At 42.8% G+C, this 17509-nt stretch overlaps 1 protein-coding gene across 1 annotated transcript in view; it reads right to left on the bottom strand.

Annotated features, from left to right (window-relative positions):
- Positions 1-1199: 1199 nt before the first annotated feature.
- The window catches only part of CYTL1 (cytokine like 1), a 33091-nt gene continuing 16781 nt past the window's right edge, over positions 1200-17509 (bottom strand). The window contains 2 exon segments of the mRNA XM_075849072.1: positions 1200-1508; positions 17033-17161. Coding sequence (XP_075705187.1) covers positions 1428-1508; positions 17033-17161 — 210 coding nt within the window. The 3' untranslated portion in view covers positions 1200-1427.

Below are 17509 nucleotides of genomic sequence, written 5' to 3'. Positions count from 1 at the left end.
GAACCATAACTTTTTAATTTTTTTGTCGACGGACGTGTATGAGGGCTTGTTTTTTGCGGGACGAGCTATAGTTTTTATAGGTACCATTTTTGGATACGTGCGACTTTTTGATCACTTTTTATTGTAATATTTGTAGGGCAAAGTGACCAAAAAACAGAAACTCTGGTAACGTTTTTTACGGGTTTTTTTTACGCTGTTCACCGCGTGCAATAAATAATATAATATTTTGATACCTCCGGTCGTTACGGTCGTGGCGATACTAAATACATATGGTTTATTATTATTTTTCAATAGTAAAGGACTTGATAAGAGTAAAAGGGGGATTGTGTTTTATTTGATTACTTGAAACTTTTATTGTTTTCAAACTTTTATTTTTTGCACTTTTTTTTACACTTTTTTATACTTTTTTTACACTTTTTCTCAAGTCCTACTAGGGGACTTGAAGGTCCAACGGTCAGATTTATTTTTTTCTAATACATTGCACTACCTATGTAGTGCAATGTATTAGATCTGTCAGTCATTCACTGACAGCAAGCCGTTTAGGCTTCGCCTCCCGGCGGGGCCTAAATCGGCTTCCGTAATGGCAGAGCAGGAGACCATTGTGTCTCCTGTTGCCATAACAGCAGTCGCCAGTCCCGATTGCCTGTCAGGGCTGGCGATCTGCTAGTAACCGCTACGATGCAGCAATCGCTTTCGATTGCTGCATCGAAGGGGTTAATGGCAGGGATCGGAGCTAGCTCCGGTTCCTGCCGTTACAGGTGGATGTCAGCTGTACAGTACAGCTGACCTCCACCGCTGATGACGCCGGATCAGCTCCTGACCCGGCGCCATCTTGCCGGCAGCTACGGAAGCCGATCAGGCTCCGCCGCCGGGCGGATCTTGACCGGCTTCGGTGCTAGGCAGACCGGGAGGCCAGTATTAGGCCTCTGGTTGCCATTGCAGCCACCGGAACCCCGGCAATTTCATTGCTGGGGCTCCGATGAGCTGCAAACACCTTAAGTGCAGCGATCGCGTTTGAGCGCTGCACTTAAGGGGTTAATGGCGGGGATCGAAGCTAATTTCGGTCCCCGCCGTTACAGTCGGATGTCAGCTGTAAGATACAGCTGAGATCCGGTGATGATGGCACCGGCTCAGCTTCTGAGCCGGTGCCAAACGTTTGACGTACATGTACGGCATTTTGCGGGAAGTCAATGCTTTCCATGACGTACATGTACGTCAAATGTCGGGAAGGGGTTAATAATAGTGGGGATGTCTCAGTCTTAGAGGATGTCATTGTGTTGGAAGAACAGACTACACCTGCATAAACAAGAAATACATCAGTACATCTATTCGATAGGACTCACTGTTCTAATAGTAAGTACAAAGGTTTTTTACTATATCAGATTGACTCCAAACTACAGCCATGCAGAGGTGCAGCATGTCATCTTTTATCTTGAATCAAATGGGGTGGGGGTTGTAGATGATAGGTGTTCTAGAGCGTCACAGTCGTCAATAAAAAAGACCAGGTCCTGTAGAATAACCAAAATAAATATGAATTAATTGGTTGGTAAAAGCCAGTAGAATTTTATAGACACCCTAATACTTTTATTACATTGGTTGAGGTCTATTTGCCTTTTATTTTATTTTTTTAAATATAGTCAATTATAATGCAATACTCTAAATACCATGAAGAAATGGGAGCTACTTGTGGAACATGCAGAACGATCTGATTCACCAGCCCAAGGCTATGGCCAACCATATGAAAAACTGGCTGTTGACTCCAAAGCAGGAGCCACTCTTTTCAGAGGATCAGGATAATACATTGGGAACCTTTTCCCCCCAAATGTCAATATAGATTTAAATTCCCTCTAAGGTTTTTTTCACATCACAATTTGCAATGTATAGCTTTTTTTTAAGTTAAAAATGAAAATATATTTGTTTATAATTATATATTTTGAATATTTTTTGGACATGTCAGAAAAAAATGACCAAAATGTATGCTATACATTTTCACCTGTCGTATATGTTGTATATATGCTATCACCTATGTTGATAAAAAGTATAGTTTAAATAATAAAAGTAACAAAGGAACTTGATTGAGTGCCGCTCTTTTATTCTATTTGTGTATGGATATCTATGGACTCAACGGTCACGCTGAGCACCACCTGGTCTCTTTTAAAAAGACAGCGACAAGGCTATTTGGCACGCTTGGAGCAGTGTCGACATGTTTGCTTCTTTGCTTGTGACTGATAAAAAGTATTCGTCAAGTAGTCCGCATAAAAGGTATGCCAAAAAGGGCCGCTTGGAGAACATTCAGTCCATAGGTAATACTTTAGGAATAAATTTCTAAAAAAAATTCTAAAAAGCGTACAGAAAATATGTGGTCTAAAACAGGCCTAACTGCTTGACACAGAACCTTTGTTGGAAGTGAGTATGTTGCTTTGATAGGTAATTCATTACTAGTGAAATGGGGTGATGGGTAGGGAATAGCGATGAAATAATAATATTTCACTTTGATTAGGTACACGTAAAATAAATTTCTATGCTGGCTTTTAAAATGTACATTTCACCAGCAGGAGAGGTGGTTTCTTTCTGCCCACTGGACATAAAAGCTGGATGTCTCCAATATATATATATATATATATATATATATATATATATACACAGTCCAGGGTGGATGAACACAGCACTCCAAATGCAACAAATCAGGCCATGTGCTCGTTACCTGGGGGTGAATCAATTCCCCAATATCCAAATAGAGAAAAATGTAGAGCGTAGTAACGGCACCAGGACTTCAAGGTGGCTGAAAGCAAAAGTGGATTTATTTCACCTCAACACAGCAACGTTTCGTTGGCTTGAGAAAGGTTCCTGTTGAACCGAAATGTTGCTGTGTTGAGGTGAAATAAATCCACTTTTGCTTTCATCCACCTTGAAGTCCTGGTGCCGTTACTACGCTCTACATTTTTCTCTATATATATATATATATATATATATATATATATTTCTCAATATTAAAGTAGAGCTCCAGTGGAAACACAACTTTCCATGTCTGTATTCCCCACCTGACTGTATACCACAGTCTATACTTTTATGTATCCTGTACTTACTTTTTGAACTGTTGCCTGGTCTGTGCTTAGATTTACTCAGCTTTCTCTTCCTCTCTGCTTTGCTCTCAATCCCAGCATCACATGACCAGCTAAAGACCATATCATTTCTGCATGCTGTGGGACACCGTGATTATCATTCTCTCTATATTCTCCTAAATAAGCTGAGAAACCATAAATATACAGACAGGGAGGCTGTTCTATATTCTTCTACATTATACCTGTGTAACCGGAACCTGTCTAAGTATCAGTGGTGGCTGATGATAGAAGTTTCCGTCCCCCCCCCCTATGCAAAACTAGTGTGGTACAGGACCTGCTGAAGCCTGTGATAGGTGACACATAGATCTCCATAGAATCAAGTAGAGAACGCGTGTCACCGAGCCTGATTCACACAGCTGATAAGCAACCATCCCAGTCTGATATATAGAGATAGAAGCAGCAAGAAAAATAACAGGTGAGAGACTGACACATGGAACTATATACACGCTGCTTAGATAAATAAAGAAGACGTTGACACGGCCAGCCGACCTCTCCTTCATGTATGTGGTTTAGGATGTGTGGCATGCCGCACATAGTAAATAGAAGCTGCATGTATCCTGCAAGCCGGTTATGCAGTAATCTAATGTGGGAACACAATAGGGCAGATTTACTACTGTGTCTGTGTCTAGAAAGTTTTGGAAAAAGCGAAAGTTTGACCTCACTTTTTAAAAGTGTTCTGGAAAGGGGATTAGTGGGAAAAAGGCGTGACTTGCCAAAAAGAGGGCATCAATGTGAGCCAAAAATTTGCTAAAAACTGGCGCAAAATAAGCCAAATCAAAAATAGTAGAGAAGATTGTTTAACAGGTCATGGAAGATGCACCAAATTTATCATGCAGCATACATCACTGATAAATTTGGCACATTTTGTGCTTGCCTGGTCTAAGTTTACGCTATTAGACAGCTTAATAAATGTAGGACACTGCGTATAAAACAACATTGATGTGTGCAAAGCCACTTTCCCTTGAGCCCAAAGAGCAGAGGGAAATTATATGGTCTAATAATCCAGTGTGTATTCATCTACTGTTTGAAGCTACACAATATATTAATATAATAAAATATAATATAATACATAATATAATATATTAATATTGAGAAAAACATATTGGGAACATCCAGCTTTTATGTCCAGTGGGCAGAGAGAACCCACCTATCTTCCTGGTGAAATGTAAATTTGAAACAGAACATAGGAATTTTTTACAAGTATACCTAATAAAAGTGACATTTTAGAATTACATCACTATTCCCTACCTAACACCTCATTTCCCCAGTAATGTATTACCTTTTTTTTTTGTGGTGTACACCTGATGTAATCTACAATATCTCTGTGGTAGCAACTCTCTTTATTCTATGCTGCTTTGATATCCTCTAACCTCATAATGAAACAACGAGTGAATAACGTCTATGAGACGTGTGATTCCGTGTATAATTCATTAAGGAAACCTCCAGAGTCTCTGAATACATTTGTTGTTTTAGAGAAAGATGATTCGCTACAATGATTTTAAAAATAAAATGCAAACTCTATGCAAATGAAACATTTCTAAGGATCTCCCGTAGAGATACAAACCAAAAATAGAATAATCTCCATGGATGGAACCCCTATATACTGTTTGTAAACATTGCGATATAAAGGAGCCAGTAATTGAATTTCAAGATAATTCCAGCTAACATTTTTGGACATTTTAGCCAACTACATAATCTCTTATGTAAGCCAAACATTGTAATATTTCTCTTCTGACATAATGAAATTAGTTGTGTCGATGAGCTGGGAGCCTCTCTGATATCCGGAACCTCGGGATGTAATGCGCAGTGGAGTGCCTAAAACCCTGCTGCTCAAAGATTTCCATCAAAACTTTCAATTTCTCAATGCCTCCATCATTTTGGGCGTTTTAGAGGTCCAACTTTGCTAACTAAAGATGTTATTGTCAACAAATAAGTTTTGCTGAAATTCTCATTATTTATTCTCTTCACTGTGATATAAACTGGTCTAAGTAATGGAGAAAAAAATAACTTGTGGCCTATTCACATAAATGATATAGGAATTCCTATAAGGGCTTTTTCTGAGATTCGGGAAAAAAAATCTGAAAACTCCTACATTGTTGCCACTGTAGCCAAGCTAAATATTTTTTTCAATATATCTTCTTAATTAACTGAGTTCCCATTCCCTGCGGTCGTCCTTACATGTCCAACTGAACAAATGTTTTTTCTTGTAGCAATGTGGCATTTTTGTGACATCATATATGTAATTCCAGTGGCGGGACCCACATCTGCCAGCAGTCCCCACCGCTGGGTCTCTTGCCTCTCTCGGCACTCTCAGTCTTCTGTGTCTCATGGCCGCCGGATCCCTAGTGCGTGCGCGCTCTGGCAACCTCTTAAAGGGCCAGTGTGCGCAAAATTCTAAAAGTTTCCCAATCACCCCTGCTGTTTCCAAAGGCTATTTAAGGCACCTCCTCTATCTCCCAAGTGCCTGAGCAACGTTGTTGCTAATCCAGTGTTGGTCTGCAAAGGTTCCGTAGCCTGTTCCTGAAACCTGTGTTCGTGACTATCCTGTGTTCGTGTCTAGTCCAGAGTCCGTGTCAAGTCCAATGTCTGTGACAAGTCCAGTATCTGCGTCCAGTGTCCGTGACAAATCCGGTATTTTTTTCCAGTGTCCAAGTCGAGTCCAGTGTCCGAGACCAGTTCTGCTTCGGATAATCCAGCACAAACCAGCTTCGGATAATCCAGCACAAACCAGTTTCAGATAATCCAGCACAGGCCAGCTTCGGATTATCCAGCACAGGCCAGCTTCGGATAATCCAGCACAGGCCAGTTTCGGATAATCCAGCACAGGCCAGTTTTGGATATAATCCAGCACAAATCATCTTTGGATAATCCAGCACAAGCCAGTTTCCAATAATCCGGCGCAGTCCAGTTTTGGATAATCCAGAATAAACCAGCTTCTAATAATCCAGCACAAACCAGTTTCCGATAATCCAGCCCAAACCAGCTTCGGATAATCCGGCACAAACCCGCTTCCATCTTTCCGGCCCCAGCCTGCCATACAGGTGCCATCGACCAATGACTGTTCTGTACTTGTTTGGCCAGCTGCTACTCTGTTACAGCCCGAGTGGCCCAGTGGGTCCACAACCCCGGTGGACGTTACAATATCATCACAATCTGCCAACATGTGTGCAACTATACAGCTCTATATTACGAAGATATTCTGCCCTAGCTTCAAGCAGAGAATATCTCCATAATAAGACATGTGCCACTTTACAACTGGATGCCAACCAGCAAAAAAAAAACAAAACCCTATTTCTCAACTACCATGAACAAGTTAAATTATAAATCTTTATTAGGCTATAGGAAGCAATTAAAAGAACCACATAAATAAATTAAAATGAACCATGCACGCTGCTAGAGCAAGATCCATATAGAGTAATGCATAATATTTATATGTAGTAATAGACACTTGAAGGTAAACGTGCATTGGAAGCCAGCGGCTGCAGAACGCTAGGGCTACACTAACTGCTAAGTATCAGTGGATCTAGCAACAGAGCATGTAGTTAAAATTCAAAAGAGCCCCCACGACATGTTTCGCTACATATGTAGCGTCCTCAGGGGTTCAGGGGCTAATGACGGCGCGCCTAATTAATAAGGGGAAATCTTATTAAGTAGGCTAAGCGTACTGAACAGGTGTGAATTGCATAAGAAGCAACCAATGAAGGCAGTGAAATCTGTCGAGCCCCCTAACATGTGACAGACACGGGAGCAGAGTATGTGATCGGCATCTGAGTATAGAAGTGCCGAGATACTTAATGATTTTATAAAGTTATTATGTATCTCGGCAATTCTATACTCAGACACCGATCACATACTTACCTTTGCGCATGTGCGAAGGACGTTCCGCCACTGGTCACCTCAATGCCAATTCTTATTGGTCCGCTCCCGCGTCTGTCACATGTTAGGGGGCTCGACCGATTTCACTGCCTTGATTGATTGCTTCTTATGGAATTCCCACCTGTTTAGTACGTTTAGCCTACTTAATAAGAGGAAATCCGCGACGCGCCGTCATTAGCCCCTGAACCCCTGAGGACGCTTATCTAGCGAAACATGTCTGGGGGGGCTCTTTTGAATTTTAAAGGGAACCTGTCACCAGCAATTCACATATTGAACTTTACTTATCCCTCACTGGCCGCTGCTATCAAAAGTTCATTGCCGTTATCCCCTCTCCTAAACTCCTCCTCCGACTGTAAATAACGGTCTGCAAATATTTAACGCATTTTATCGTAATATTTCGGTGTCCCGTTGTGCGCACACACCAGAAGAGGACATCAATGCACAAGCGCTGAATTTTGTGTGCTGGGGGAAGGCGAGGAGCTGTCAATCAAAAGTAAGGAGGCGGGGTAACTCGAAAAGACTTGAGGAATGAAGATTTGACTCTTTTCAAACTAAGATTTGACTCTTTTATGCTCATTAGCATACGATGTGGGAACACTAAAAAGCTGAATACTAAAGCTACAGAGCCGACTAAAAAGGAAATTATAGGTTATATAGAAATGATTTTTCACCCACTACCACCAGGTATTGCTGGTTTAATAGGTGAAATGCTGGTGACAGGTTCACTTTAACTAGATGCTCTGTTGCTCTAGTCTTAGTGTTCTGCAGCCGCTGGCTTCTAATGCACTTTTACCTTTAAGTGCCTACTACTACATATACCTATTAAGCATTGCTCTATATAGATCCTGCTCCAGCAGCATGCATGGTTCATTTTAATTTATATATGTAGTTCATTTAATTGCTTCTTTTAGCCCAATAAAGATTTAACTTGTTCATGGTGGTTGTATTGATAATGTGCCCGCCAACTACAAGGGTCTTTTTTGTTTTGTTCATGTGCCACTATACAGCTCTATATTACGATGATATTCTGCCGTAGTTTCTAGCAGAAAATATCTCATAATAAGGCATTTGATAAAACATGACATAAATTTTTTTTATATTGGATTCATACGAAACAACTGTTTAATACCTCTACATGAAATCTGAGGCATACGAATTTAGAGTAGGATGAAAAATCGGTGCTGTTTTTACCCCGCAACTGTAAGGCTGTGTTCACACGGAGTTTTTTGCAGGAGGAAAATTCCTTCTGCAAAAACTGCTCCAGACGTTTTTTGCACAGTGGTTTGACAAAAACTCGTCAAAAAACTCGTCAAGGTGTTTTTTTTACCCTTTCTGACTGATTGAAATGGGGTTTTGGAGGCGGAAACCGCCTCAAGATGGGTCATGTCGCTTCTTTTTTTACTTGCGGTAAAAAAACTCGTCCAACTCCCATTGAAATTAATGGGAGGCATATTCGGGCGTCTTTCGACGAGTTTTTCGGCACGGTTTCCGCGCCAAAAAACTCACCAAAAAACTCTGTGTGAACAGGGCCTAACTGTTCATCTGTAACCTACAGAAGAAGGCAAATTAATTGGAGAGGCTGTTCCTGGGGAAGGAGATTTTGCCTGAAATTGGGTGTGTGAAGTGTTTCCAGTCAGTGCATGTGTGAGGAAAACTGTTCCAGAGGTGGCCTGAGTGAGCTGTGTGCAGAGAAGCTGTGTGCAGAGCAGTGGCGTAACTACCGCCGTAGCAGCCGTAGCCGCTGCTACGGGGCCCGCGGCATGAGGGGGCCCGTGTCGCCCACCGGCACGGGCCCCCACCATGGCCGCAGGCTCCGCTAGCAGCCGCTATGGCTGCTACAGCGGGACGCCACTGATCACTACGGCAGAGCAGGGAGGTAACTCCCCGCTCTGCCATTAAACAAAAGACATGTATCCCCTCTCCACAGGACAGGGGATACATGTGTGATCGCTGGCATTGATAGGGAGAACGGGGGACTGAAAGTCCCCTGAAGTTCTCCATCACAAACCTCGGACTTCCGGGGTCTGTGTCGGCAGCTCCATGGAAATGAATGGAGCACCGGTCGCGCTTGTGCGCATGCGTGACCAGCGCTCCTTTCATTTTTATTGAGCTGCCGACACAGACGCCGGAAGTCAGCGGTTAGTCATGGAGAACTTGGGGGGACTTTCAGTCCCCCATTCTCCCTATCAATGCCAGCGATCGCACATGTATTCCCTATCCTGTGGATATGGGATGCATGTTATTTCTAGTGCCATACAGCCCCCTCTGTAGAGAACACCACACAGTCCCCCCTGTAGAGAATGCCACACAGTCCCCCCTGTAGATAACGCCACACAGTCCCCCCTGTAGATAACGCCACACAGTCCCCCCTGTAGATAACGCCACACAGTCCCCCCTGTAGATAACGCCACACAGTCCCCCCTGTAGATAACGCCACACAGTCCCCCCTGTAGATAACGCCACACAGTCCCCCTGTAGATAACGCCACACAGTCCCCCCTTTAGATAACGCCACACAGTCCCCCCTGTAGATAACGTCACACAGTCCCCCCTGTAGATAACGCCACACAGTCCCCCCTGTAGATAACGCCACACAGTCCCCCTGTAGATAACGCCACACAGTCCCCCCTGTAGATAACGCCACACAGTCCCCCTGTAGATAACGCCATACAGTCCCCCCTGTAGATAACGCCATACAGTCCCCCCTGTAGATAACGCCATACAGTCCCCCCTGTAGATAACGCCACACAGTCCCCCTGTAGATAATGCCACACAGTCCCCCCTGTAGATAACGCCACACAGTCCCCCCTGTAGATAACGCCATACAGTCCCTCTCTGTAGATATCTACAAAGGGGGCTGTATGGCGTTATCTACAGGGGGGGCTGTATGGCGTTATCTACAGGGGGGCTGTATGGCATTATCTACAGGGGGGGCTGTAAAAAAGGCACTATCTACAAGGGGGGGAGGGGTTGTGTGATTCCCAGGGGAGGGGGGGCCCAGTCAAAAGTTTGCTATGGGGCCCTTTCTTTCCTAGTTACGCCCCTGGTGCAGAGGAACAGGCTAGTGAGTACCAGAGCTGAGGAGACAAGGTGTCCAGACACGGGGATCTGAGCAGGGATCAGCATCTAAGTAAGGTCTCCAGCAAAACAGCGGCTGCATCACAGAACGGCTGGAAGTGTCATCTTTACAGAAAGAGCACCTGGTGTCCAGAGAGCATGATACAAAGGAAAGTAAAGAGAGCAGCCTACGAGACTATATTGGGAGGCCTGAGTTGTCCTGTTGGACTATTCTCATATTATCTTCAGTTTGAGAGACACTGTTCTGATAATAAATTGGCCCTTTCCAAAGCATTGTAATATCTGGTTGTCACTGTTGATGAAAATAACAGACTGAGTCAATAGATATATACAGGGGCGTAACTAGGAAAGACTGGGCCCCATAGCAAACTCTTGACCGGGGACCCCCCCAGGTGCCACAAGCAGCCCGCTTTATAGATAGTGCCCCCTATAGAATGTGCCATACAGCCCCCTGTAGACAGTGCTATATAGCCCCGTCTATAGACAGTGTCACACCCCATTTGTAGATATTGGCCCCACCTCACCCTTGTAGATAGTGCCATACAGCCCCCCTGTAGATATCGCCATAAACCCCCCCGTGTATATAGCGCTATACAGCTCCCACTGTATATAGTTCCACACAGCCCTCCTCCATTGTATATAGTGCCACACAGCCCCCTTAGTAGATAGTGCAGCACAGCCCCTCCTTAGTAGATAGTGCCACACGCAGACCCCTGTAGATTGCGCCACACTCAGCCCCCTGTAGATAGAGCCACAGCCCTCCCCCTTGTAAATAGTGCCATACAGTTCCCCATGTGTATAGTGCCACACAGTTCCCCCATGTGTATAGTGCAACACAGCTCCCCCTTGTGTATAGTGCCACACAGCTCCCCCTTGTGTATAGTGCCACACAGCCCCCCCTTGTGTATAGTGCCTCACAGCCCCCCTTGTGTATAGTGCCACAAGGCAATGGCGCATCCGAGAAAGTTGCATCAGCCAGGGCGATGTCAATTAAACATGGAAAGGGGGGTTTGGAGGCAGGACCATGTGACTCTTTAGGATAGCGGCACCGCCCCATGACCCTTTACTGAGTAATTAGCATATAGTGTGCGCCGTTTTAAAAGTGGATTTTAAAGATTTTGCTGCATCTGAAAAAAATATACAAGGGAATATTTGGAAATATTGTCAGGTCATGTATTACTTCATGGTGGTGGTTCAAGGGGTTAAAACTAGCAGACAGGTTCCCATGAAATATACAATGAATTGAGAACAATTCCATCTGCCCTGCAATTTTGTTATTATAAATATATCCTATATAATTACAGATCCAGAACCAAGCTCATACATATATACAGTACCACAACCAAGCTCAGTACATAAATACAGCACTAGAACCAAGCTCTGACATATATAAAGCACCAGAACCAAGCTCAGTACATAAATACAGCACTAGAACCAAGCCCATACATATATACAGCACCAGAGCCAACCTCAGTACATAAATACAGCACCAGAACAAACCTCAGTACATAAATACAGCACTAGAACCAAGCTCAGTACATATATACAATACCAGAACCAAACTCATTACATATATACATCCCCAGAACCAAGCTTAGTACATATATACAGCACCACAACGAAGCTCAGTACATAAATACATCCCCAGAACCAAGTTCAGTACATATATTCAGCACCAAAACCAATCTCATACGTATATACAGCACCAGAACAAAGCTCAGTACTTAAATACAGCATCAGAACCAAGATCAGCACCTATATACAACACCAGAACAAATACAGCTCAATTTAGTGCAACCCCTGCCATATAGGTTTATATGGCGTAAAACTACAGCTCCCAGCATGGCCCGAACAATGGTACCACCCATCATCTCGCTGCAGATTATACAGTGACTACAGTGCTGATTAGAGGCAGAATAAACATTTACATTAAGTGACTCACCGGTGATGTCTCAGATTCTAGTTCTTTTGTTCTCCCTCTGGTCCAGACCTCTATGATGGATTTCTCCCGGCCATGACACATTTCTGCAGTTTTCCACTCAGATGTCTTCAGCTTCTCACTTTTAAAACATTTCTGCACCTATAAACGAAGTTAAAATTCTCAACACCTCTAAATATAATAAAGCGCCATACACTGCACCTCTAACTATAATAGCGCCATACACTATGTCCCTAATTATAATAGTACCATACAATGTGTCCCACACACACACACACACACACACACACCGTGCCCCCTGTAGATAGTGCCCTAATAGCCCAGTGTAGATAGTGACCCCCATAGAGCCTCTGTAGATAGTGCCCTACATAGAAGCCCCTGCAGATAGTGTCCCACATACAGCCATCTGTAGATAGTGCCCACATATGGACTCCAGAGCTGCAGGAAATAGTGGTAACCACTGAGCCACCGTGCTGCCCTACATATAGCTTCCTCTATAGACAGTGCTCCACGTATAGCCCACCTTAGTAGATAGTGTCTCACAAATAGCTCCCCCTGTATATAGTATTCCACATATAGCCTACCCCTATAGAAAGTGCCCTAATTATAGCTCCCCTATAGATAGTGCTCTACATATAGCCCACCCCTGTATATAGTGTCTCATATATAGACCCCCCTGTAGATAGTGCCCCACATCCCCACATATAGACCCCCCTGTATACAGTGAACCACATCCACACATGATCCCGTTCCCACGCCGTCCGATGGCAATGCAGGTCTGCTCTCTTCTGAGCAGGTCTGCTGGAGCTGAACGACACGTCGTTCAAAGACGCTGGTTGGCAGGGCAGAATGACTTGCTCTGTCAATCAGCGCCTTTCAAGCACGGAAGCAGCGCGATTACGTCATCGTGCCGCTAGCGTCGTTGAAAGGCGTTGATTGGCGGGGCAAGTCATTTTGCCCCGCCAATCAGCGTCATTGTAAGGCGCTGAATGGTCGGAACATGCCCAGCCATTCAGCGCTAGTGCATGTATTTGTACCTGCGTGCTAGAGACGCAGGTACCATTACTGCAAGACGGGGAGGCTGTCGCTAGCACCGTGTCCCCCTCCGGTGCTAGCGACGCCACCGGGCATGAGAGGGCCTGTGTCGCACAGCCCATACATGCTAGAGGCTCGGCGGCGCTGGCCCTGTAGTAGTGGCGCTGTAGTAGCCATAACGGCTGCTAGCGGTGCCACCGGGAATATGGGGGGTGTGTTGGCTGGCGGCACGGGCCCCCTCAAGCCGCGGGCCTTGTAGCAGCCGCTATGGCTGCTACCGCGGCACTTACGCCACTGGCTATATATTCAAGCTGTTGCTTCTGCACTTTAACATATTGTTTGCTTTACTCACTTCAGAAAAGAAAGTTCATAAAAGTAACTGCCTCATAATTTTTCACATATACATCTGTACCTTACAACTTGACGCTAGTCGGTAGGATGGATGTAAATATAATGACTGAATGACCAACATCATCCTCCAGCCCAGCACATCCAATGGTACCTGTGGGAGCTCTGTTCAATCATCTACCAAAGTTCAATGGACCCAATTAGTTGTTAGTGGACTGGCAATTGAGACTGGAAGGAGTAGCACGACTATGTAATGTGGCCCCACACCTAAAAGCAGAACTTGCATATTGGAGGATGAGGCAAGAAAAGATAGGCAGACTGTAGAGCCGATTTCTCGCATTCTGAAGGATATGTATGGAGATACATCATCTGAGGGCATGCTGTGAAAGAGATTCTTTGCCCGACATCAGAAAAGGGAGGAGACACTGTCCCAAGTCACAATCAGTCTACAAGAATTAAACGCAATATTACAGTGGAAGGAAGAACAGGGGGGCATGTCCTTTACTAATGCTGAAGTTGAAGCAGGTACAACTGGAAGATAAGGAGCTGTCCACTGGAAAAATGAATGAGATGGCTGAAATTCCAATCTCCAAGTTTTCTCCTGGAAAGAAACTGATTTTGGGCTGATCCAGACCGTGGAACACAAGATCCTGACGGTAGATGCCCAACCTTTTTGTGAGCATTGCCGTCACATCTCTCCAGCTCTATAGCAAGAAACTAAGGTGCTGCTAAAAGGAATGCTAGACAGCTACGTCATTAGACTGAGCAAGAGTCCTTGGGCATCTCCAATCGTGTTAGCTAAGAAAAAAAATGGGAGGGAGCTTCAGGTTCAGCGTGGATAATAGGCATCCAGCAAAATGGCCAAAAGAAATACGAATTATTTGGTTAGTAAAAGTCAGTAGAATTTTATAGACACCCTAATACTTCTCTTTTATTACATTGATTGATGACTATTTGCCTTCTATTCTTTGTACATATATAGTCATTTATGATGCAACACTCCAAAATACCAAAATAGCATTTAGGATGAAGAAACGGGAGCTACTTGAGGAACATTCAGAGTGATCTGATTTGCCACCCAAAGAAATGGGCAACCATATGCCAAACATGGCTAATAAATTTGGATCCCCAGTCCATTTCCATATGTCCTAATACAGTTAAGTTCTTTATCCGATTTTTTTCACATCACATTTTGCATTGTATATTTTTTTTATGGCACAAAATAAAATTTCTATATTTTGCAAAAAGTTTTAAAAATTTATGACATATGTTTTGCCCCAAAACTTAGAAGTCCATTCCTTTTTTTTCCAAATTTTCATAAAAAAAATTATCCACATGTATGCTATACATTTTCACCTGTTGTATATGTTGTTTATGTTGCATATACGCTATCACCTTCACTGATAAAAAGTATTCATGACATAGTCCACATAATTGTATATCAAAAGGGAACACTCTTTGAATACAATTAGACCATAGGTAATGGATACTTCTGGAATACATTGCTAAAAAGTTTCCTGAAAGCGTAGAGAAAATATGTGGTTTATACTAACTGCTTGACATAGAACCTTTGCCGGAAGTGAATATGTTGCTTTGATATCCTCTAACTTTATAATGAAACAACGAATGAATAACGTCTATGAGACGTGGGATTCCATTAATGAAATCTCCAGTCTCTGAATACATTTGTTGTTTTAAAAATTCTCCGTATGAAATTGGAGGCATACGGATGTACAGAAGGTTCCTATAGACTTCTATAGATGTATAACATAACATTGTACATGCATGAGCCTTAACCCATCCATCAGAAACCCCATTTGGACCTCTTCACACACACTTATTTTGTCAGCATTTTTAAATGCTTTTAAAAAAAATGCCATGAATTTTTAGCTTTTTTTCATATTTTTTTTAACAAACGTTTTTGGTGGCATTTTTATTTTGCAACATTTTGAACATGCGTTTTTTCCTGCAGTTTTGAAGTACTATAGAAAAGCCTATGGGAAAAAGGGAATAACAAACGCCACTACCAGAGATGCTAAATTTAAAAAAAAAAATGTCACTGATCCAAAAAACACTAAAAAAAAAGGCAACCAAACCACAACAATCAAAAATGCATTGTTTGTATTACATTTTAGATGTCACTATACACATAGATTTTATTGTAGCATCTGGCTTTAGCGTTTTTGGGCAAGAAAAAGACCTTAAAAAACGCCATAAAAAACACTGAGGAAAATACTGTGTGCCACCATCCTTAGGCAAGGATCACGCATGCAGTTTTGGGCTCAGTTCTCTTGCGCCAAATACAATAGTGGACACAAATCCTTCTTTTTGGATCCACTTCTGGCTTTCGCTCACAACACTGAGCCAAAAACTGCTCCAAAACTGCATCAAAACGGTGTGTGTTATCCAAGCCTTAGGCTAGAATCACATATGCAGTTTTTATGGAAGCTTTCATGGCCGTTTTTTATGCAGTTTTTTGTGCCAAAGCCAGGAGTGGATACCATAAAACGTAGAAGTATAAAGGAAAGACTAATGCATTTCCTCTATTTTGTATCCACTTCTGTAATTGGCTTAAAAAAAAAAAACGCATTAAAAACTGCAATAAAAACAGAATTTTAGATTCCAACCCTAGGCTCGAATCACACACAGCTTTGCATTATTTGTGGCAGTTTTTGGCCTAGTTTTTTTAAGTTAAACACAGAAGTGGAAACAAAAAAAAGGAGATGCATCAGTCTTTTCATTACACCACTGTCTTTGTGGCTTTGGCTAAAAAAACTTTGTCAAAAAATGCACCAAAAAACTCAAATACAGCTTTTGCCCAGAGTGACGACAATATCCTAGAATTCGCCTAGAAATCTATATAGGAAGTGCCTCACTGTAAAATCTGCTTGTACTTGCGCATTGGGTCACTTCCCATACAAGTTCCCGGGCAGGTCATGACAACCACTACCTGGGACCTGAGTGTACAGTAAGGCTACAGGAGTGAACTGCTAAAAGACACCTGTGGATCCCAGAATTGTAAGTAAGACCAGGGTTGGGATGGGCACCTCCTCTCCTGGCAATAAGATAGGTGATGAATATCTGATCGGTTGGGATCCGACCGCTGGGACCACCAGCGATCACAAGAACGGGCTTACCCTGCTGTTCCTGGAAGCCCCATAGAAATGGAGCGGTAAAGCGCATGCTCGACCACTGCTCCATTCAATTCTATGGGGCTACCGATCACTATTTTCAGCAGCCGCAAAGAAATGAATGGAGCGATAGCCGAGCATATGCGTTACTGCTCCAGTGGTCGGATCCCCACCGATCAGATATTTATCACCTATCTGGTGGATAGGTGATAAATAATGATTATGGGAAAACCCCTTTAATAGCTTTATTTTTAGCTTTTGATCCCAATGCCTTCAGAATAACAGTATTTATGATGAAATATGACCACGGGAATTTCAGCGTTGTCCATGTTCTACACTAGAGGTGATAAGACAATTGGCCCAATAATTCTAACACATGAATATTATCACATATTTTTGTACCATATCCGCTCAACCAGTGTACCGTATGCTATAAATTCTTCAACAGCAAAATTCTCAACTTTAACAATTTTTGAAAAAAAAAACAAAAACAAAACACTGTACCCGTTTGCAGACTGTGTTCATGATGTTATATAAATTTCTCATTTTCTTCTTTAAGGCGGTCACTCTTGGAAATCTTCCACAATTAGGCGCAGAGATAAATGAGCGCATCTTTGTCATTACGCAAGAATTCTGGAACAGAGTAATTCATTACATTTATCCATAATATTAAATGTATTCAATTATTCAATATTAAAACTCACATAGAGAAATCTTATTATTGTGTTTAGTTAGGATTTGAGTTACATTAGTGATTTGCGCTTTGGCGTTAAACCAAGTAGCCATTGTGCAAAGCATGGCACAGATGGGTAGCAAAATTAAGAGGTTTTCAGTTTTTTTTTGTTCATGGGGCACTATCCGACCTAAGGCCGGCACGCCGCATAGTGACGCCTTTGTCAATAGTGTAATGACGCTTTACAAAGGGAGAGCGAGTCATTTAACTTATCGGGATGGCGTACATCTGGTTCTTTGTACCACCTA

This window comes from Rhinoderma darwinii, chromosome 1, assembly GCF_050947455.1.
Source record: "Rhinoderma darwinii isolate aRhiDar2 chromosome 1, aRhiDar2.hap1, whole genome shotgun sequence".
Taxonomy (NCBI): Eukaryota; Metazoa; Chordata; class Amphibia; order Anura; family Rhinodermatidae; genus Rhinoderma; species Rhinoderma darwinii.
Note: the sequence above shows the minus strand (reverse complement) of the source record. Positions and strands in the feature narration are given on the sequence as shown.